The sequence below is a fragment of the Ciconia boyciana genome, chromosome 3 (genome assembly GCF_034638445.1).
Source record: "Ciconia boyciana chromosome 3, ASM3463844v1, whole genome shotgun sequence".
Classification (NCBI taxonomy): domain Eukaryota; kingdom Metazoa; phylum Chordata; class Aves; order Ciconiiformes; family Ciconiidae; genus Ciconia; species Ciconia boyciana.
In genome coordinates, this window is record NC_132936.1 from 90,266,559 (window position 1) to 90,290,198 (window position 23,640).

At 40.6% G+C, this 23,640-nt stretch overlaps 1 protein-coding gene across 6 annotated transcripts in view; it reads left to right on the plus strand.

Annotated features, from left to right (window-relative positions):
• Nucleotides 1–1,527: 1,527 nt before the first annotated feature.
• Nucleotides 1,528–23,640, plus strand: part of PRKD3 (protein kinase D3) — a 48,073-nt gene continuing 25,960 nt past the window's right edge. Inside the window, exons 1-7 of one of the 6 annotated variants that reach the window (XM_072856551.1) lie at nt 2,072–2,208; nt 3,537–3,641; nt 5,006–6,037; nt 18,101–18,239; nt 19,935–20,066; nt 20,781–20,938; nt 22,628–22,817. In XM_072856551.1, the coding sequence (XP_072712652.1) occupies nt 5,747–6,037; nt 18,101–18,239; nt 19,935–20,066; nt 20,781–20,938; nt 22,628–22,817 (910 nt within the window). In that variant the 5' untranslated portion in view covers nt 2,072–2,208; nt 3,537–3,641; nt 5,006–5,746. Of the gene's footprint in view, nt 1,683–2,059; nt 2,209–2,552; nt 2,864–3,536; nt 3,642–5,005; nt 6,038–18,100; nt 18,240–19,934; nt 20,067–20,780; nt 20,939–22,627; nt 22,818–23,640 lie in introns of those variants that run through there. The other 5 variants (XM_072856553.1, XM_072856554.1, XM_072856550.1 and 2 more) reach the window with 5 other exon arrangements.

The following is a 23,640-nucleotide window of genomic DNA, read 5'->3' on the forward strand; positions in this document are numbered from 1 at the left end:
CTATACATAGATGCTGAAATGCAGAGCTGCATTCAGATGTGTTTTACTCAGAGGTCTTTACAAACAGAACAGGTTTTAGATGCTTCAGGAATATTTGTTTAGTAGAAAGTACCGCCGCACAAATACTTAGAGCAGTCTGCTTTGTTTTGGCTGATGCTTTCCTGTGTTCTGTAATAAATTGATTTTAACTAATCCATCTTCTGTTCTGATTTATGAAAAAGCAGCTATTATGGCTTAGGGCAGCAAATTAAATGGCACCAACCCTCTTGGATGGTATAAAGCTAAGCTTCTTTACAAAGAAGTCTAATCGTTGCCCAGTGACTGTGGTAATACCTAATATCCATCTGGTATTGTCCATAAACAGCTATTTTTAGGGCTGTTACTCAGAATGTGAGAAGCTCACTGCACTTTAAATACTCTAGAGTATGACTCCTTGCTGTGCTAAACATCAAAAATCATGTTTATGGAGGCAAGCTCTATGTTTACAGTGGTGGCGTGTGGGAGTCCCACTTTAGAGGAAAAAGGAAACGAAGATTGCTCAGTTATCTGGTGCAGAGCTTTGGCAAGAACATCCTCTATTCATGGAATAGCCTTCATTTAAAAGTCCCAGGGTGTTTTTTAGCATTCAAAACCAGTTAAAAGCAGAATCAACCATTAACTGCTACAGTTTTAGTTTAAAGTAGTTCCAGATTTCGACAAGAAGCTGCAGGCTAATTATTTATCAGATAAACTGGCTCCAGTCAGAACACAGACCTGGTTACACTCTGTATCAGCTGCACTGTGTAAAGGTTTGATGCAAAATAGGGTGAAGTAAGCGGAAAGACTCCACTCAGCTTCAGTGGGTTTTAGGCCAGGCCTCAGGAGTGTAAGATGAAGGAAATGAGAAACTTACTTTACAAACAGCACTGTAAATGACAAAGCACTAATCTGCTTCTCCATCTGTGTCTTGCTGAGCTGAGAATTAGAAGCTTTTGAATTTCTGTTGACAGTTTGCCCTTCCCAAGTGTTTTTGGTCTGGTATATAATTTAAACTTCAGTAACTTCTCATGGTAGTGGATATTATTTTAAGACTCGTACACAGAAATTGAATCCAAATTCAAGAAGGAAGATTACGGGTTGTCTTTCAACAGGGAGCTTTTGGGCTGGAGGGTGGTTACAAATGCAGTTTTGCCTTGTGACCAGTTTTATTTAGTACTTTTGCTAAATATCTTGCATGCAGAGATTTGCTGATGATGCAAGAGCGGCATCATTAATGCAGAGCAGGAAGGCAGGGTTTGGGTGAATCAAGAGTATTGGAAGGGGGAGGCTGAAGCGTAGTGGCAGAGATGGACAGCCATGTCCAAAGGGGCCTGGAGAACTTCTGCGGTAAGCCACAAGCTCATCAGTGGGGGCCACCAAGAGGAACACGGGGACCGGAAGACACGCTGTTTGCAGAACGCCCTTTCGAGCTACCAGGTCAGAGCGGCCACGAAAAAGACCAACGTGATCCTGTGACACACTAGGTCAAGTATTTCCTGTGCAGAGATGAAGGGCCTTGTCCGAGGCCCTGGGGAGATCTCCGTGGGGCTGCGCTGCGCCACCCACGCCCCGGAAAGGTGAACTGAAAGTGGCGCAGACGGAGAGAAGGGCTGCGGCGGCCCCGGCTGGGCCCAGGAGCAGGAAGGCCCAGGGCGCTCCCCGAGGTACAGCGGGGAGGGCGGAGAAGCTGTCGAAACTCGAGGCCGGCGCTGGCACAACAGCGAGCGGGTGCGAGCTGGCGCGGACCCAAGTTTTGGCACGCCTGCAGGCGGCGGGGGGCTGGAGAGGCGAGGCAAGGGCGGCGGCGGGGCGCCAGCTGCAACATGGAGCGCAAGGAACCGCTGAAGGCGCCGCCCCGCCGCGCCGCGCCCCGCCGTCCCGTTAGCGGTTCAGGGCAGCAACCGCCACAGGCAAGAAAACTAACGGAAACTCTTTCGGGGAGGCCTGCGCATGCGCAGCCTCACTCGCTGTGTCCCGCTCGCGCGGGGCACGCCGGGGCTTGTAGTTCGCCTGGGCGCGGTGCCCCGGGCCAGCACCGGGCTGCGGGACTACAGCTCCCGGCAGCCCCCCGCGCCGCAGCCCGTCTCGGGCGGCTCTGGTGTGTGCGGGGAGCCGCGGGGCTGCGCGGCGGGTGAGATGCGCGCGAGGCAGCTCCGGCCCGGGGGCAGCCGGCGTCTGGCGGGGCCGCAGGTGAGGGCGACGGGGTGGGGGGGACGCGCGTCGCCGCCGCCGCCGTTGGGGCCGGGAGCCGGTGGGCGGGGGGCCGGGGTCCGGGCCCGCCGCGCCGGGGAAGGGCGGGGGCGGACTCGGAAAGTTCCTGCCGCGGCGGGAGCGGCGACGTCGCTGACCCCGGCAAGGGCCCTGCCCCCGGGGGCTGTGTGGGGCCCCCGCCGACCCCCGTGCGGGGGGAAGCGCCGTCGCGGCGGCAGCTCCGCCCTGGCGCGGGGGTGCCCCGGGGTGGGGGTGACGGGCCGAGGCCACATCATCTCCGGAGAGCGGCGCCGCGGGGAGCTGTGCCGGCAGGGGCGGGTCGCCCAGCGGGGATTTAAACCTGGGAGGGACGGGACAGGACGGGACGAGCGGCTGCCAGCGCCAGCCCGGACGGGGCTGCGTGACCCGCGGCAGGCAGGACGCATCCCGCCGCCCCGCCGGGGGCTCCTCCGCCGGTCCCGCCCCAGCCCGGCCCGTGGCGGCGGGGAGGCCGCTCGCTTGCTCGCCTGCCCGCAACCCCAGCCCTGGCACCTGCGGGCGGCCCCGAGGTCCGGCGGCGGGAGCCCGGCTACTGCGCGGCAGGGGCTTCAGCCCCTCCCGGCGGGAACCGGGAAAGCGACCAGCGCCCGCGGGGGTAAGACGAGCGAGAGGATCCGCTTGGAGCGGGCCTCGAAGTCCGTGTCGTGCCTAGGAGGGGGAAAGGAGGGTGAATTAAGTGCCAGATGTTGGAGAAGCTGCCTGAGAGCTGCTTGGTTTGGGAGCAGCCCCAAAAGGAAGGGGAGGGTCAGCGCTTCGGCGGCGAGAGCAGGCTGGAAAGTAGGCTGCGAGCTGTGCAGCAGGGGCAGATGGGCTCCCTGCATAGCCCTTGTGCCTGTCTGCTTTTTGAGATTTAGTGGGTTTTTTAATATATATATACATAAATATAGAATCGTAGGATTGAATATAAATTTCAATATGGACTTATTTTATTTGATGTTCAGAATCAATTTATCCTGACTACAAAGTGAGCAGTTTCGATGGTTTTCCTTTCTTAGAAAGACCCATTCTTTCCTACCAAGTAGCAACAATAAACTTAATTAAAGGCTTCTATGCAAATACACTTGGTAGGAAAAGGCTTTGTAAACGCAAATGCATCATACTTTTGGTAAATGTAATTAACATTCTAATTAGGCAGCTGTAGGTGAGCTTTTGCAGTGTGTTTTCACTGTCTAAATTAAACTTGCTTAGTAGACCCATTAATTCTTTCACATCATATGGCTTTTCCATCTTCTATTATGTTGGTTAGGCATTATTGTTTTTTAATTCAGATCCACCCCTAAGGCTTGGTATTTGCTGTCTCTGGTATCCATGAGAAGTGAGGGAGAGAAAAGCAATATGTAGAAAAAATAAGTAATCTTCAAGCAAAGTTGAAGGTACTGTGAAGCTGCTTTCTTGAGATGTTATTGTTGCTGCCCTTATTCCTCCTATTTATGACCTTTGTCTGTATCGTGTTTAGTGTGTTCTTTAAGGCAGAAGTGGTCTTTTCAGGTGTTGTTGGTAAATGTCCAGCAGCTCTTGAGTATTTGAAGACAACAGTTTGTAGAGCCCTGTGCTGAAAATCCAGAAGGTATTAATTTGTTCTCTCTTCTGGAGCCCCTGTTAGGAATTTTTATCACAGAACCAAGAGCTTATTTTCCTTCCAGTACAGCAGTTCATGTGCCTCTCTTTCCTTATCTACCTTTTAGAATGCAATGACAGTGAGTTTTTGACTTATTACACTGGTAAATACCAGGAGTTTATAATCTATTAAATAGACTGTTTTACCAGTTATCAGTAAGACAGTTTATATTGTGTGTGATAAACTGTGGCATTTCTTTTCCAAAATTTCATTTCATTTAATCTTAGTAATACTCATTCTGAGATTATTTTTTTTTGTACATAAGGGAAGGAAAAAATGTGTGAGCGTATTGATTTCAGTGTCCTATATGGATCTATGCTTCTTTAAAAACTGTTAGTGATATGTAGTATCTATGTACTTGAACCACTTTTGCATTCACAGCTAACTTTTTCTGTGGCAGAAGTTGCATGGGGAATCTAAAAATGATTATTTTCAAGCATTTCAGTTGCTCATGAAATGCTTGAAGTATCAAATCAGGTAGCACAGCATCTTGTAGTAAGTATTTTGAGCCTGTGCTCATGAAATGATTTATTTTAAAAGGTTGTACAGACTTGCTTTTTTAATCAGATGTGAGCATTAAATGATTTATTTTTTTTTTCCAGAGGAACCAATGCTCAGTTGTATGCTATGCATATCTTCCTACAGTTAAGAGTTTATGCAAGACATTCTTCAGTTGTCTTGAATTAAAAGTATTAAAATGGTATCCTGAGTACATGCTACACAGAGTTTTTTTGAGTTTTGACATTTCAATGCATGTAATAAATTTCCTTCTCTACCCACCAGCTTCTCAGTATACATCTACAGAGCAGAGCTGTGGTCTACTCCTCCCCCTTCCTGCCCCCCCCCCCCCCCTTTAGCTGTTAAGTGCTTTGCTCTGCTAAATTACCATTAATTAGAAGATGTGGAAATGTATTGGGCAGCGTTAGGTCTGATTTGTCTTGTGTTTCATACAGTGAGAAAACAGTTAAGTTCAAGTTATAAGTACAAAATGTTACTAACATAACATATCTGAGTACAAGGAATTGGTGATCCTGCTGCTTCGAAGTAAAGTGGTTATGACATTGCTATGCAATTTTATGCATTTCATGTGAAATAACAACTTTATCTTCTCCCCTACAGGCAGAGTACAACGTTTCAAAATGCTGGAGATTATCTGGGTGAAGCTAGAGATTACATTTAATGTGATTGTGTCTTCAGACATTCTGCTCCTGCATTTCATGAGCTAAAATATTTTATAAAAATGAAATCAGATACCTTCACTGATCTCCAAGTTAACCGCATCCTGTGAATTCAGAGAAGACTTTCTGAAGGAGGAATAGATTCATCACATACGTGGACTTCTGTTGTTGCTCAAGAATACGCTTTTTTTCATTCTAAAAGGCTATCTACATGAAGATGAGTCTGCATTTAAGATATGATCTGTGGAATTAGGTGAACGAGGATACTTTTAATGAGTTACCAACATTTATTTCCATCTGTATTTCCAGCTTTTTTTTTTTTAATACATGAAAATGAAGGACAAGTATAAAACAGCAGAGCTGATGTATTTCTGTGAGGCCTTTATGTAAGCCTCTGTTGTCTGGACGTGGTGCTAGAAGACAGACAATCTGCTTTTGATTGGCTGATTGTAACTGTGGAAAGAGAACCTTTAATTTAAAGTAACTTACAGCTGAAATTATTTTATTCTTTGGCTTGCACAGAATGAAAGGGAAAATTAAGTTTTACTGGTCAGGGGGGTTTTACTGAACTAAGAAAGGGAAAGTTACATTATCCTTGTTTTCACTTCAAACCAAGAACTGACAACATATTTTTCTTAGAATTTGACTACTAGGGAGATCTTGACAGAGTAAAGCAAGTCAGATGTCAGCAAACAACTCTTCTCCCCCATCCTTACAGAAGTTTTCCCCACCTACGTGTCATGCTGCTGCACCACAAACCCCAACTTTGTCTTCAAGTCCCCAGTCGGGGCTCTCTAGTCGACTCTCCAATGGCAGTTTCAGTACCCAGAGCCTCACCAACTCCCGGGGCTCTATGCATGGGGTCTCCTTCCTTCTGCAGATTGGTCTCACTCGAGAGACTGTTACCATTGAAGCTCAGGACCTGTCCCTCTCTGCTGTTAAAGACCTCGTGTGCTCTATAGTTTACCAGAAGGTATGGTATAACACTACCACGTCCTGCTGATGGCAACAGTTGTTTTATAACAGACTGCTAGTAAAAACAATGTGTGACTGGAATATGCCAAGAAGTTTGGTACAGTGACAAAGATCCATGTTAGATGTTTGCAGTTATGCACAAAGAAATTTTGTTAACTCCCAAGATAGAAGCTTTTAATTTAAAAGGAGTAAACCCTCTTGTTACTTTCCTACTTGTGAAATCTAGTAAAAGAAGTAGTAGTAGTAAATTTTCTGGAAGAATTAGTTTTCACAATATGGTGACTGTTTTTTCCTTTTAGTGATTGTCACTGATATCTTAGGTTTTTACCAGTTTATGCTTACTACTGTTAAGGAGTATTCTTGGAACAGTATAGCCAGCTGTAATGAAAGGACCAATTGTGGCTACAGAAATGCACTGTAGGCCTGCAGACTTGCATGATACTAGCTCTTCTTTTCGTTTCTAGTTAATAATTAAAACCCCCACCGAACAGCTAAGGCAGTCCTAGTATTGTTATTCCATATAAGGAATACATGCATTACTCTCTTATTAGAGGACTATTATCAGCATAATTTCTATTAAGAGAGGGTTGACTAAGAAATAAAAAAATCTTAGCATACTTTTCAAATGGGTCTTGGTTAAGCTGTTGCAAGTTCTGACTCTCTAGGAAGGAAATAACATTGATCTTGCTGGTTTTACATTCAAGTTTTATCTTTATTTAGGTCACGTAGGTTAGATTCTGTTAAGTAACCTGAAAAGTAGTTAACATTGTTTCATAAAATAATTAAGAAAGAATTGCTCTTTTCTCTCAAGGCCAGGGGTGGGTGAGAGGGAGTGAGTTGAAGATAGATTATTTTGTAGGGAATTGTTTTCTCCATGTCTTTCATTGTTGTGATTTGGTATTTATGGTTGATTAGTTTTATTAGATGATTCTTTTTCACTTAATAGCTTGAAAGAACGTCAATGCAAACATTATATGAACTCTCATTTGCATATGCTTGTGTATCTTTTTTCCCCATCTCATAACTTACTGCATCTTCCATATTTTTACAAACTAGTTGGCCAGCAAGCTGATTTCATAATAACTTTATGGGCTACCAAAATGTAGTTCAGCATGTTAGTTCCTTTCTGAAGAGATGAGTTGTTTGGGTCAACTTTTTTTTCTTGTACTATGCGTGTTAGGTGCACTTTTTCACAGCCATTTTAGGGGCTGCTTTTTCTTTCTATATCAACTCCTCTTTGCATCTGCATATTTCCTGTCTTCTGTCTTAAAGAAAGATGAAAACAAATACATTCACGCTTATTTTTCTTTTTCCTTTCTGTTCGTGTGGCAGGCTCAGCTAAAAGTTTAGCTCAAGTTCTTGTTATAGCTCAGGAAACTTCTTACATGCTGAGCCTAATGTACTGCAAAACTGATAAAGATTTAATGATCAGTTTTCCTCTTTTGTCTGGCTTTGATTCAGTTTATGCTCTCCTGCAGCTGATGCTACCAGTAAATGACTGCTCAATGAGACCATGTTTGCAGGCAGCAAACTGATCAGGAAACAACCTTATGTGTGGTGGATTCATCTTTCATAAGTAGTTTTGCAGCCAGTGCACAAGTGGCAATATCCTCCCTCCACCCTCTATTTGACAGCAATACGTCCTGCCTTGACTTTTTTTCTCTCAGATCTGGTGACTGTTGCAAGCATATTAAATATTCTAGTATTAATATATAGATAATTTTCTATCTATGTAAAAATTGTAAACTGTGTTCTTCTGTGTACTGTCATGCATATGGTTCCCTGTTTTTTCCAGTTGAAAGCTTTGAAACTACTGGGTATGCTGTTGAGATTCAACAGTATTAAAGCTTCCCTTTCCTCTGGTATTCCACAGCCTGCTTAGACTGTCTTTTCTTGACCAGTTCCTGGCTCTCAGCTTCAGGGTACTGTATAGTTTGTTCTTGTGATACTTCTGTAGTTAGCAGTATCTGTTTACTGTTGCATTTCTTTAATGAAAAAGGAGAAATATCTTTTTTTACTTAGAATCATTTATAGTTTTTCTTCTTATTTGAGTGTTGTCTTTACTAGAATTAAATGGAAGTTTCCTTACTTATTTTTAATAGTGCCATTAAATCACATTTCAGACTTGTATTTCTCTACATATCTGGAGCAAAAAAAAGTTTCAGGTGTCCCTCCTCATTTGCTTGAGAGCTTGAACGGCCTGCCTAACTGTATTTGAGGCTACAATTACAGTATCAAAAATGTTGATTAGGACTTACAGCAGATCTTTGAGGAGGCTGGATTTTAACCTTTGTAAAAGTAATTATAGCATCCTCAGAAGTTTTCAGAAAAATAACTTTATGCATTGCATTTATTTCTTTCAGGGGAAATTAATCAACTGGGGGGAAAACAGTCCTGCAAAAGCCTGTGTTGGAGAGCATTTTGGTTAGGAAATTAAGTACTGCGTTTACTTAATGCATTTGCATAGCATTCTGTATTGCCAGTCTTGCTGTATTGTTGATGGTCAGCTGTGCTTCCTGCTTCAGACACTGCTGTTTGGTGTAGCTTGTTCAGGTTTTGCAGAGGGCTAATTAAAAGTAGTATCAGCAGAACTGAAACTAAAGAGGCATATGTGTGCAAGGAGAGTGAGATGAGTAATGCAAATATTTGGTGTGTCTCTTAGCTTTGTTAAAAATGTTCTAAACATCAGGAGAGGAGCAAAAACTTTTCTCAAGTTTAAAGTTAAATTCGGGGACCACTATGTTAGGAGTATTGTATATTGGAATGGTTACTAGAAATCCTCAGAAAACCCCAAACTTTAGACTTTATAGGGATGCTTCAAAAGACTCTTGGTTATAGTCTCAATCTCTCTTCTCTGTTCGTTCCTTATCTAGATTGCTTTATATTAAAGTACCAGACATACAGTTCTCAGGGGGAATCTGAAGAGGAACCAAAGCATGAACAGATATGACTGCTGGAATAGAGAGAGTGTGTTTAGAAGCAGAAAAATGTGTAGCATAAGTTGTAGATGGACAGTGTGTGTCCTTGCACAATTATCAGATATTACAGAGGCAAGTTCTTAATCCTGTTTTATGTTTAAGTACTGTTTCTTCATTCTTCACATGAGAGGACATGAAGTAGAACATAGGGCTTACTAGCTTAAAACTAGAAACTCCCATGTGGTGATGCTCCACTGCCTGCAAACTGAGAATTATGTGGGATAGCATGCTATAAATGCTTTATTCTAGCTTATTTATTTTGTTCTAATTAAACGAATAGCTATAAATGAAAAAATCTGATTGTTCTGTGCTATTACTTGTATAGTATCAGTACCTGCACAATTTATCATAACTTTTTTCTTAAACTTATGAATCTTTACTTTCATGATTCTGAAACTTCCCTTATCTACCTTTTTCATCTACAAACCTGTTCTTCATGCTTTTCATTTTCAGTCATACTCAGCATTCTCCTCCTTTACATACTTTTCCTCCAATGGCTTTACTACATTTTGCTCTGAAATAGGCCAGTTGCCCTCCTACCTTCGGATGTTTGCCTGAAATCCTCATGAGCCTTCCTAACCGTTGCTTTCTCTTTGACTTGAGTACTAATACATCTCAAGTACAATCTGTTTACCCATACAATCTGTTTCTTAATCTTCCAAACTAGTTTTTCTTTTTCTACTTCACTGAACCCACCCAAACGGTCACCACTTAGCAAAGTCAAAGGGGTATTTCTTATGTCTTACTGATTAATAAACCTCTCTTAGATTTTTCTTCTGTGTTTTCATAACATAGTGCTCTCATGTCTTAAATTTAAAAAAGAAAAAAAAAAAGCCAAACCAAACTTTCTCACTCTCTTCCTCTTCTTTGCCCTTACATATTTTTAGTGTTTCATTTATGTTTGCTGCACTTGTTTCCTGTCTATTTTTTTCTTATCAAACTTGATCCAGCCTAGTATTTTTTGGTCTATCTTGTGTCTTATTTAGTTCAGCTCCAAAAGTAATTTTTCCTTCCATGGCCTGCCTGTTTCAGGATTGCTCTTAAACCTTCTTCGCCAACAATGTTTACAATTCTGCTATTGCTGAACTCTTCCATATGTAGTTGTTTTTCATTTCTTTCCTCAAAGTAGTCTCAAAATTGTCTGGCTTGTGTATAGGCTTGAAACCCTTATCTAGCTCCTGTTGCTTTCATCTTGATTCCTGTGACTCTTGTGTGTTTGGTGTCTTTGCTTTTCCTATCAATGATATTTTTGTTGTCTTCATTTTTCCTCATCCTAACATGGTCGCTCTCTTTCAACTACACATGTAATTGTCTGTCTCTCAACAGCAAATTAATGATTGTGTATAATCTCATTTCTACTTGATTACTGGCTTTCTTTGTGCTGCTTTGTTCTTTCATCTTATTTTTTGGCTATTTTTTCCATGTTGGCTTTTTGGTCATCTTTCTCTCTATAGGCAGAGTCCTTAAGATGTCATTGTTTACCTTAAATGTTGTCTCCTCTCCCAACAGTACTTATGCTTTCTTACTAGTGTTAATTCCCTGATTATTTCCTGCCACATTATGCTGTTTTGACTTGCCTGAATTCAGGCCTTAATCTGTCAATAGCCACTTACACAGATACTTAACATGTACACATTCATATTTATTTCTTCAAGACTCTGAACTGTGTAAGGTGTTGAGAACACAATCACTGGAAGTATAGCTGTGTTTAAAAGGAGTTAAATTTTGCATATTATACCTGCTCGTGAGTCTTTCTGTGTTTCTGTAGTTTCATACTTTCATTGTTTTTATAAATGTTGTAGTCTGTGTACGTTGTATTCCCTGGTCAATAATTTGAATGATCTGAATTCAATGTGATCCTATCAGTATGTATGCACTTTTTTGATAGTTCTGCCTATTATTTTAAATTAGACTAGGTGGGATTTCATTTTCAATAATTGGAATATGACTGAAGTCCTTGATTGTTTGGAAAAATAGCCAGTTTCCTTTGAAGACGAAGTAGACTGGGGGTTGGGGGTGAGGAAGATGAGGAGATGTGTTTAAACGTTTTGCTTTGATAATCAGGGGAAAAAAAGCCTGACGTGTAGAATGCATAAATATATCTGTAGAATTTTCTAACCAAGGGACAATTAACTGTATACCTGTATTATTCATATAGCTAAGAACTTGAGTTTTAATAGTGCTGAATTAAAGTAGTTTGGATAGCTAGCTCTTCAGTAAGGGCTGCTGAAGGGGAAAAAAGTGTTTATTTTAAAATACTTTAAATCGTCATGTTATGAAAAGACCAAAACATGTGGAATGAATATGAGCTGTCTTCCAAGGGTTTGGACACTGTCATGGTAATGGGGAACTGTCTAACCAAATTGTGGCAGAGGTGTTGACTTGAAGCTTAGTATGATTTCTCAAGTGTTAACAGATGTTTTACTAATAAAATATTGAGAAGGAAAAGAATCATATTACAAGGATCATATTACAATCCATCCATATTACAAATGAGTCTCTACAACTCTTGCAGTAACAACTTAATTTGGTGTAATGAATAGGTAATAGTACTGCAGCCATCCTTCTGGGTTTTTCTCCAGTAGTTGTAATAGTTCATGGTGCTTGCTTTTGAATGGCTCTAAAATTAATGGAAATCGTGTTTTGTATTCATCAGCTGTGCTCAAATATTTTTCCCCCCGTTAGTCTGCCTTCTTGACTTGTCATCTACCATCTTTGTACGAGCTAAATAAGGCAACAGAGTAATAGAGAGTTGAGGCATGAGAAGCAAACATGCCTGTGAGAATATGGTTGCTGGGGAGTACTTGGGGCACGGAGCTGGTATATGCAGGGCAGATTAGCATTTCCAGCATGGTAATAGGTTTGTATGCTGGAAAACCTAGCCAAGCAGTAGTCCAAGTATGTCTGTACTGAGGCATCTGGCGAGGGAAAGATTTCATGCAACATGTTTGAAGCTAATTGTCTGTGTGATAGTGTGATTTGGCACATGATTCTAAAGAGTGGGAGTGAATAGCTGGGTAGGGATGCGGGATAATAGATTGGAGTGATTTCAGTGAACGAAGAGACTTTCCAAGGTAATGGGTGTTTTGCACCATTAGACTTTGGAATTAACTTTCAGTGGTTTGAAGCATTTGTTTTGAGTTATGATGGGTCATGAGATATTGGACCTTGAAACAATATCCGCCTACACTTTTCCCTAGTGTGAATTTTTGGCGACTGGTCCAGAACTCTGTAAAGTAAGTCCTGGAACTTGAAGTAGAGGGATTTTTCAGTTACTGCCAAGATAGAAAGAAGCCTCAGTTGTGTTTTGCTCCAGCAATATTTGCCGCTGTATATTGAGTTCTCCTGGGTAAAAAGAATGGTGTAATGCACTATCAATTAAAACTAGACATACTGTAATACTTACAGTATAAGCATTCTAGATAACACCAGTTGTTTTTATCACTGTAACCGCAGTAATGCACTAGTAGTGCTACTTGTGCTAGTACCACCCAAGCACAAAGGATTGCATACATTCTTTACGTAAGTTGACAATGTTGGTGTACCAGAGATGAATTTTGGCACGGTCTATCGCATACGTAGACTTCCCGCAAGTGATTTCCTGTAGTTAGATGCTCTTTTGGAACTGTTAACACTGGGAACAGGCTCCTTTTTGCTTTTAGGAAACATAGTAATACTGGGATTAGCAGTTTATATGTTCTGAGTCGCTGTGGAGATACTTTGGGCTTTTATGTAGGAAAGTAATAGCTGTATAATCCCGTAAGATAAAACAGGCTTTAAAAAAAATTCTGCTTTGAGTTTTGTTTTCAAGTTTACATTATGAGCTCTTAACACTTCAGAGGAACTGGACAGTGTTCTTCCTTAACAGCTTCATGTAATTGAGCATAAGGAAGGCTATAAAAGCTGTACTTTGCTGCAGTACACGAGAGAAAAATTTGGTAGTGTACAACTTGAACATAGTTTAAGCTTTGTGTAAAAAAAAAAATTCTGTTAAAAGATACCACTTGAAATAAAAACCTCTTTAATTGATGAGGTTATTCTTGGCCAGCAGTCCGCACATAGTCTTCTGGCTAAGGTGCTAGCAAGGAATGCTGTATTCCCGAATGTACTGGGGAGCGGAAGAGAGAGCAGGGCGCTGCACGTCTGTAAGGAGCCAAGCTGCTTGCACAGCTCCCCCCATCGAAGCCTGGCCAAGTGCCTTAGACACGGGCTCTGACGGGCCACCTGCAGCTCATCAGGGCCGGCCATGCAGAGGGCAGCCAGCCAGTGCTTCCATTCCTTGGGTGCACAGGACTGTAGTGGGGGCAGAGGAGAGTGATCCGAGATGAAGTGTGTGGAAAGGAGCAGTCAGAGAGGCATCTTTGTGTTAGGGCCTGTTCTTTTATAACAGGGGAATCTTGCGGGGGGGGAGGTGTGTGCAAGGAAAGGGCAGGACTTGTTCATCAAACTTGAAAAGTTTTGTTGGGGACAATTGAATCCAACAGCCTCCTGGCAGGGACGAGGCTGCTGCAGCTCCGTGTCGCAGGTCCAACCAGTATCAAGACTGACCACATATTCCCAGTGGGCACAGGCACTTGGATGCAGGTGTGCGTAAACACACAGATCGACACAGGCAGACACACAGAGCGCTCACATGAACACGAGCAGCACCAGTGGTCTCATACTGTACCCTTCTCTGGTGGATCAGCATGAAGGTCTCTTAGTGGGACACCACACCCCCCCCCACCCACCCACCCACACCCACACACACCACCCCCCCCACCCCCCCACCCCCCCGAAACCAACAATGAAGTGGATGTCTCCAGCAGCTGGGCTCAGGCATTCTCTGCCCAGTAGCAGCTGCTAGATCTTGGTCTTTCCAGTTGCTGGCACCTGGCTATTCAAGCTCTTGATTTCATCACTCTGGTCTCTCCAGTCAGTGGCACCACAGACGTGTGGGTGCTCTGACCTGTGGTCTGGCTTCAGTTGCTGGCACTCAGACTCCTCATACACACACATGCACTTAGAATGAGAACCCATCATCCAGGAAAATAGTTAGAAATGGAATTTAATGAAAAGATAGGACAGATGGTGCTGATCAGGCACAGGACATGGACAGACAATTGTTCTGACCAGCCCCTGTTTACAGGTGACTAGCCTTTTTTATCTTCTTATCTCTCTATTTTTTCCCCACATTTGTTCCTCCCTGAATCACGTCTTTCCTTGCCTTTGGTTCCTTCCATAAACATCCCATAATAAGTCTTGTACAATCATAATTCCCTGGCATCTTACAATGTGTCCCATACCATTGGGCAGCAACCCCTCTCGGTTCAAAAGGTGCTCTAGTGTTGACTTACCTTGATGGGTTTTATGGCTGGAAACTGGGGCTGAGGCTCTACTGTGACAGCCCTGGGAGGGGCCTGGACAGGGTATATTTTCCTTGGAGTCCTTAATTTGGGTTCCCTGCCTGCCCTTGTGCCTCTCTGCTCCTCTGGCATGTGGAGATGGGCCTTTGGTGGGTTGATGGCTCCTGTGATGGGCCTGGGAGGAGCCGGGCAGGGTGTTGTACGGGCTGCCCCACCTGCGTTATTCCTCTGCGCTCCTTTGTGGACATGCAGACAAGCACCTAACCGAACAGGCAGGACAGGTAAGGGAGCTGTTGCAAGGTTTCTCAGCTATGCGTGTCCCTGTTGTGGATTCCGGAAAACCTTGTAGCAGCTGCAACTCTGTAGTACCAATGAACAGGTTATTCTAACGCTTTTAGGTTTTGGAATGATTGTTTCAGAAATGGAGATTAGGCATGCACAATGCATAGAAGAATGTGTCCTGGGTGAAGTCTGTCACATATATCTATAGAAACTGTATAGGGTCTGTGTTTAGTGATATGCTCCTTGCAATAAATACTGGTGTAGATTATTGTTAGTCTAGTTGGGCCTGGGCTTGTGATTCTGCATCCTTAGTCTAGAAGCTACTGATCAAGCTGAAGCTTGTAAATAGAGGAATTATCTTTTATGAGGTTAAATATTACAGTTACAAAAACAGGCAACCTTTCACAGTCATTTCATCCATATGTATGTATACTTGAGAGAAGAGGGCAGTAAAACATGTAGCTACAGTATCATAAGCATTCACGATACACAGCTTAAAAGGTCAATTTAATTAACGTAGAACCAAACAAGGATGGTGATGCCAACAGTTTTAACAATCTATAATAGATGATTTTGCTTTTTTTTTAACAATACTTTTATTCCATATAAATTAATTTAGCCTTTAAGTCTGGAATTTATTTGAAAGCTAGATCTTAATTATAGGCATTATACTGTTATTTACAAACTTTGGAATTAATGTTGATGCTGCCTTCTAAGGAATGTGATGTCTCATTTTTAATGATTACACTTGCTGCCACAAAGAGGATTTGAGTATTCATCTATAACTTTTATTTATTGTGTCAGCTAATGCTTTTTAGTCACCAAAATTAATGTGGCATGTTTAAAACATTTTAATAAATCCAAGATTTGTACATGAGAATGGGTAAACGGTTTCACATGCAGAACACATGGTCATAGCATTTAAAATAAGTGCATCTTGGTATGTGATTGTGTGACCTCTGGTTACTGGGGTGGGGGATTATGTGTGGGGATGTTCTGGCAGCTGCATGATAGGTTTATGGTCTCAAAGAATGAAAAAAAGAGAAACAAAGACATATCTTTATCAAAAGAAGGAGACTTAAACCTGTGAAATATCTTAGAAGTTCCTTAAAATCTGTGGTTAGTAGGTGGTTCTGTGAACTTAATACAAAGAGGCAATAGTTCACGCTGATTTTCTGAATCATCAGTTGTCCCTCCTGGCAGTGGAAATTAATATCAGCATTGATAAAAAGTGTCATGCTTATCTGCAGGCAGATGCATACCATGTTCACATCGATTTTCTCTCCCTTTTGTTGGAATTAAGTTTTTCAGCAGCAATTGATATGCTATAAATAGAAGTTGTCTTGAGGATACAATTGATAGTAGCATTGTTGTGGTAGCTTTCTCTTGTTGGTACCAGCATTAAGATGTGATTCGTGGCTAAACAGTGTATATAGTATCAAGGAATAAAACCTCACAGCACTTATTAAAAAAATGTAAATATAACTTGTTTTCTTGTGAATTGAGGCATAGTGGAATTTTGAGTTAGAGCTTAAAGCAGGTTTATGCACTGTTTCAGGTATGAAAAACTGTCAGTTCCCTTGGAAGAATTACTAGTATGCTGTATCTATGCATGCTCTGAATATAAAGTCAAGTCTTGTGCATACTTGCACAGATACCGAGACACATATTTGGGCAGCACAGCTAATTTTCAAGCTTTTTATTTGCTTTCCTCTTACAAATAGTCTTTGGGAGACTGGAAGAATGTAATTTTCAGCATATTCATGGATATTTGCTATTTATCAAGATGAATCAGCAGATGAGTATACTGAAATATAGTACAATAAGAGAGGAGTTCTTACAGGTAACTCCAGATGACCTAAAGGATTTTAAGCAATAGCATTTTATTATTTAGATGTTTAAAAAGCATCTGTTTTAGGGGAATATAATGCTACTGTCATATCTGTACCATCATGGCTACTGTACAGAGTACAAGAGAGTATCAAATCTATCTAGGGAACCTAAGAGTGAGTTGGGAGACAGAGGAAGCAACCTGCTGGTTTGGCATCAGCCCAGTAAATCAGTTTCTTGGTGCTGCGGGTTAAATACCTACTGTTGTCTGTATAATTTTGTCAGGTCCATCTTTTGCTTTTGCATGGGTTAAATGGCACAAATTCTGCCTCTCTTTGTGACTGTCCAAGTAGATAATACACTTTCCAGAGCATGGGGATTCTTCAGTATTATGTGTAATGTAAACGTGTAGGGTGTGCACACCAAAACAGAGAAGGCCAATTTAATATTTTGGATAAAATTGCTACTGGAAAGAGGAAATTATTTTCTCTCTGAATGGGAAGGGAGTGTGAAAACAATGGGCATGACGGATACCTTCATTATGTCTTTGGTTTGGTAGAAACACGTCTATGACTACTTTAGTTAAGGACAATTAATATACCACAAGCTTCATGCAGTTTAGACCCTGTTACTTATTGAGTGTGCAAGATCTAAATTACCAAACTATAGTCTGTTAGCTAATTAATTGAAGGTTGGTTGTGTGCTTTTCCGTATTTTTTTTTCCCCACATTCTTCCTGTTTTCTTCTGTGGAGCACTTCTGTGTGTGTGTGTTCCCACCTCGAGTTTGAGTTCTGGTTTGAACAAAAAGGCCAAAGGAGCTGGTTGATTGCTACTCATTCCTCTCCAGGGTCTATTCCTGCTCTTTTTCTCTGTGAACTGTCTGTTTACTTTTAAGCTTTTCATTTTAAGAAGTTTTACTCACACTTGACAATATTTTGAAGAGGGGGGAAAAATACAGAATAAGAAAGCTATTTTCAGTGAAGTGTCATGGAAAAACGGTGTGTTACTTAGTGTATCTATTCCCTATATGGATTTGCAATATTATATTCTGTCCTTGGCAGGAATCGAGTTTTCTTTTTCTTGCATCTGCAGATCTAAACTGTTGTAGAACAGCAACATGGAGCCTCTCTTGGCTTGGTGCTCAAGAAAAGTATGGCAGATGCTGCTGGAGTGTCTCGAGCTGAATACCTGCCTGACCAGAATGTCTGTGAAATAAGGCTTACAGCTGGCGGTATCCAAGTTAGAAAGATCTGCATTAGCTTTCGGGTGCCAGACTGATTATGCAGGTCTGAGAGATTAAAAACCCAAAGAAACAAAACCCCTAACATCTTTTCTTTTCAGGTTTGAAAAAAAGTGTCACTGTTGGTAGCGGGGAACAGGGAAGAATTTGGTATTGATGGATTTTATTTGGGTTTTTTTGGGTGTTTTTTTTGTTTTGGCTTTTTTTTAACCTTTTTATGCTATATTTCAGTTCAGAAAATTCTTCAGTTCCTCAGAAACAAGCAGATGAAATTTGTTTCCATGGAACACTTAAAACACTCAAATTCTGTAGCTGTTATTAAAAAATTTTATGGATAAGATTATCAAAGAGCATGTGTTAATTTAGAGTTTGCTTTCCATTGCAGTTCCCAGAGTGTGGTTTCTTTGGCATGTATGACAAAATTCTCCTCTTCCGTCATGACCTGAACTCAGATAATATTTTGCAACGGATTACATCAGCAGAAGAGATACATGAGGGAGATCTTGTTGAGGTTGTACTCTCTGGTAGGTATTGTTGTAACAGTGGAACAGTGCTTTATTCAGCAGATTAGAAGAAAATAGGACTTTATGGAACATTATTATCATGCTTTCCTTGAGCTCTTTGACTTAAGTCTCACACTGGGTCACTGTTTCTGGGTAGAGGTTTCCAAGAAAATCCAAGTGGTACTGATACTTCAGTACTGAGTTTTGTTATTGTTTCATTGTAATGTTTTAATCTTCTTCAGGTTTATTATTATAAATAAATATGAATTACAAGAATATGAATTTATAATTATAATAATATAAGTTTATTATTATAAATATTGACGTGAAATGCAGGTAGAATTCAGGATTTGCTCTTCCAACCCTGATGTTGGCTTTGTTTTGCTTACATATGTCTTTTTGTTCTGTAGCTTTTGCCATTGATGGTTTATACTGTTAAAAGGCTTCATATCAATGTAGTTGCTGAATCATACCTGTGAGGACAGAGCCTTAAGAGTTATTGTAGTGTTTGAAAACAGTTTCTTTTAAATGATAAAGTCCTTAGAGTGGTGGTTATTAACCTGTAGTATTCTTCAATAACGAGGACAAAAAAAACCCCAAACCCTAGCTGATTTGAATTGTATGTGTTTCATCAGTACCCTGTTGAATTCAGCCAAAAGCCAGCTGTAGTTAAAGTACAAATAAAAGCTGGACTAGTATTGAGCAGTTCTTTTAGACTTTGAGGACTAAGTGCCCAACTGAGGTTGCGTTCTAGAAAGAGAGATCTCTTGACTGTCATGGAATCAGATTTGTAAATTGGATCAATAAAGTATGATTTCCAGAGTCATAAGGCTGAGTACTTTGGTTGCATTTCAGGACCTACTGTTCTTGGTCTGTCTAGGAAGTTCAGTAGTTGATCATCTTGGTTTGAGCTTTTCATTGCTTCTGGTGAACAGCATATTTGGAAAATTTGTCTTGTGTGCCTCTTCTTGACAATCTCTGACAGTTTTCTTATAAACAGACAGACCACCAGAAACCGAGGCATTTTGAAGACATGTAAATCTCTTTCAGTAGGGTTTTAAAACTGAGAATCTGAATATGAGGTGTGAGTATGTATTTGATCAAAGAATAGTAGCCATCGGGTTGTTGGTTTTTTTTTTACATTCCAAAGAAACAGGACAAAAAATTCATTTAAATATATCTATGCTTGTTTAAGAAAAAGAACATTACTAGTGAAGTTTCCAGTGTTCCATGGAAAATCTGTCCACAGTTCTGTTTCAATACACACAGAGTTCAATCTAATAAACTTTTACTGAAAAAGTCCTTTAGAAGATAAAAATCTAACCTGTAGACCTGTCCTTCATTTGAAAATTTTGTAGGTTACAAACCAGCTTGATAATTAAGTTGCTCTTTCAAATGTTTACTCTCAAGTTGATTTTAGCAAAGCTTAATGTATTTGCCTTCTCAACTTGGTGAGGTTTTCAGCATTGTGACTCAAACTGTTGATTGGTTGTGGCCATTAGCCTACAGAATCCAACGGATTTTTCCCTCAGTAAAAAAGCTTACTGAAAACTGTAATCTTCTAAATGCATGTTTAAATGGTATACAGTAAAATGCTGATGTCTAAACAGCTCATTAGTGTTCTTTGAATCTGCCATTTTTAAAACAACATATTCTTTTCATAAAACCTTGTTGATCCTGTGGCAAGAACCATAACTTACTGCAATTTTTTAAAAGCTTTGGCTACAGTTGAAGATTTCCAGATTCGTCCTCATGCACTTTATGTGCATTCCTACAAGGCTCCTACTTTTTGTGACTACTGCGGAGAGATGCTTTGGGGTTTGGTACGACAAGGATTAAAATGTGAAGGTAAGCCTGTGATTTTTAGTGTATTTTTGTGTGTGTATATCTATATAAGATGAGGAAGAAAAAAAATTGTATCTTGTTCGATATGTTAGCATGTGATAAATGTAGCATTTCATAGAGTTAGAAGGGGTTGTGCATCAGGAAACCCGAATTCTGATCCTGACTTTAATGCAAACTGTGTATGACCTTGGGCAAATGATTTAAGAAGTGTTCTTGTTTCCCCTTTGTAAAAATAGCTAGCTTACAAGCGTGTGTTCTTTGCACGAGGAGCACATACTTTGGAGAGACTCCCAAAGGGGAATCCCTTTCCTTATGGCCTTCATCCAGCTGGCTGCAGAGCACTCTGCAGCCTGCTGTCAGGTACTGATGCTGCCTGCTCACTGGCTTGTCCTTGGCTCTTGTGCTCCAAAGTGAGGGAATGATGAAAGTGTCCTGGTGGGGGGAGGAGTGAGGAGGGCGATGAGCTGCTTTGGAGTCTTAGACCTCGTTTCTAGAGCTGGGCTTACTAGGGAACAGTGTTATAGCAAGTAGTGCAAAAAAAGCTGTTTCTGTGGATCACATCAAGAACACAAAAAGAAGAGAAGTTAACAGAACAATCTATTTCTGCGTTTACCATTTTCCTGGATCATCTTTTTAACTGTTTTATCAAAATATTAGTATTTTTGTTATTTGGAATGTTGGGGGTTTTTTTTTGTCTAAAAAACCCTTCTCTTTCAGGTTGTGGGTTAAACTACCATAAGCGATGTGCTTTCAAGATTCCAAATAACTGCAGTGGAGTGAGAAAGAGGCGTCTGTCTAATGTGTCTTTACCGGGAGCAGGGCTTTCAGTTCCAAGACCAGCACAAGCTGAATACACATCCTCTGCCTCTGAAGAAGTATGTAATGTGAAAGGGGAAACAATTTCTGGTTTTAAATCCTTTAACCTCTGGGGATCTAGCTAGTGTTGCAAGTGGCTCATAATGAGTACGAGGGAGTTGAGCTTAACCATTATGATTGGTTTTAGTTAATTTTTAAATCTGGTGAGCCTTAGACTGTGACACTTACTGATAACTATTACTGTGAGAAATGAAGCGGGATGTAAATTATAAGTTTTATGTATAATTTTGTTATTAGCCTGTCACTCATGGTTATATGAACTCAGAGAACTTTGGTTTCAGAAATGATAAAACACCTTCCCTTCTTTGTAATACAGATTCATTCTGTAATTACGGTATCAGTACGGAATAGTTACTTGGCTAAAGCAGTACAAAATGTAAGCTTTTATGCTGGGAGAGGAGAGAGTGTTCCTGATATGCTGTTAAGCTTTTCACAGAGTTAATCTAAAAAAACCCAAGCCCTATCAAGGAGGGTGTAGGGGGATGAAGGGCTTACAGTAAAACCAGTCATCCATAATAGTTCTTTGTTATAATGGTTATGATGATTGCTGAGAGATTATCGATTATACTGCAACTATATTGGGATCTTAAGGCAGGGCAGGTGGTGATTAGATCCATTTGTTTCGTTGCTGCTTTCACTGTGGGACAAAAGCGGTGCTTTTGACGCTTAGTCTTTCCTGCTTATCTAATTCTATTACTTTACAGAATAACAATTCTTACATTCTTACCATAGTTTAAAATATAAATTATGTAGATTTTCTAGTTCAAGAACATAATTATTTTAGCTAGAGGCTACGAAGCCTAGTCTTGAGTAATGAAAAATATTTATTCTGATGTTTATAACTGTTGGTAAGATTTATTCAGTGAACATAGAATTATACGTGTTTCTCCTCTCATGGAATTCAACTTTGATTTCTACATGTGTGTTTAGTACCTCTTTGACACCTGTTCTTTGCTATCCGATTTCAAATACTTAGCTTAGATGATCAGTAATATATTATCATATTTGCAGTTCATCTTTCAGCAGTCTTTAAAATGCTTTAGGTCAGATGTACAGGGCCATGTTCCTTTACATTTTTCTGTAGATGTGGGTAACTGGAAATTTATCCTGCTGAATGTTCAGTATGATACTCAATGCCTTTTTTGTTTTAATTGCCGAAGTTTTTTTTTAACTTAATTTAAAAGATTTCTTGGGGGGTTTAATTTCCAAAATTATTTTTTTAATTTTCTAAATATTTTTGCCTAACTTAGTAAGCTTACTAAGGCATGCCACACTTTGCTTTTTAAAACTGATAGCTTGAGGTAGTGATTGAATTTTGGTTTGCCTACCTCCAGTGTTTTCCATTTTATCCCCTACATGGGGGTCTGTATGTGCTGTCTGTGAACCTTGCCAGGTTGCTTAAAAAAAAAAGTCATAAAAGTGAATTTTTAGCATTTTAGCTTCTGTGGAAATAGAGATTCATACATACTTTCCTGCTCTCTGCAAGGATTTTCCATCTGGTGTTTTCTTGGGTTTGTTTTACGATATCAGAATGTCCTCTTAAAACTTCTTGGCAAGATTGCTTTCTTAGCTGGTCACTTTCTGAGCCAACATCTTCCTCCCAGCTCCACTGACTTCCCCCCGCTCCCCCCCCCCCAGCTAAAGTCGAACTGTTTTGGTGCAAATTGTATATACCTTCTTTATTCCAGCGCTGCTGCCCAGAACCTAGTAAGAGGATTCCCTCCTGGAGTGGCCGTCCCATCTGGATGGAAAAGATGGTGCTTTGCAGAGTGAAGGTTCCGCACACCTTTGCTGTTCACTCTTACACTCGTCCCACCATATGCCAGTATTGCAAACGGCTGCTCAAGGGCCTTTTTCGCCAAGGAATGCAGTGTAAAGGTGAATGCTTAATTTTCTGCTGCAGCGATAAATTTCAGTAAAGGTCTTGTATTTAAAACTGATTTCAACTTAAGTTTTGATTGCCAGAAGGTTGTATACTGTGAAATGGGGCAGTATAATTTTTGAAAAATTGCATATTTTTGAGAGGATTACAGCACCCCTCATTTTCATTTTAGTAGACTGTGCATTGTACATTTTTCTGAAAAATAAGATGTAATCACATGTAGATTGGAAACACCTTACTTCTAGAAGGATAATTCTAAATTAATAAGAATGGGAAGTACTTCCTTTAGTTCAATGTCTGTCTTCTAGACTCATCACTAAAGAATTTGTAAGTTTTCATTATATTATTGTAGTACAGAATACTGGTTATTATCTTTTGGAAAAATTTTACACAGATATGTGCCTTTTCTGAAGTAGCTTAGGCTTCATCAGCTGCACAGTTTTTATTTAGCATACGTGAAGATGCATGACTTCAGTTCTCAGACTCTTTTATGCAGTTCCCAGGGTGTAACTATGACATTGTGATCTTCTTCCGGCTCTTTATTGCTTGATAGTGCAGATCTGTCAGCTTTGTTGCAGTAAAGAAAACTGTAGTGATGAATCCTAAACATTAATATGGAAAGGACTTTCCATTGCGCTCATGTGAGTTTGTCAAACGTGAGTACCAAAGGTCAACATTTTGAAAGAGGTTGCTTAATACATTTTCAATTTCCTTTAGTAGAAGAGAGCAAAAATTGTGAGCTTATAGCTGTTATTTCTTTTGAATAAAAATACTGCTGTCTCATGTAAGGAAGTAGTTTTATCTTTCGTTTCTGTTTTT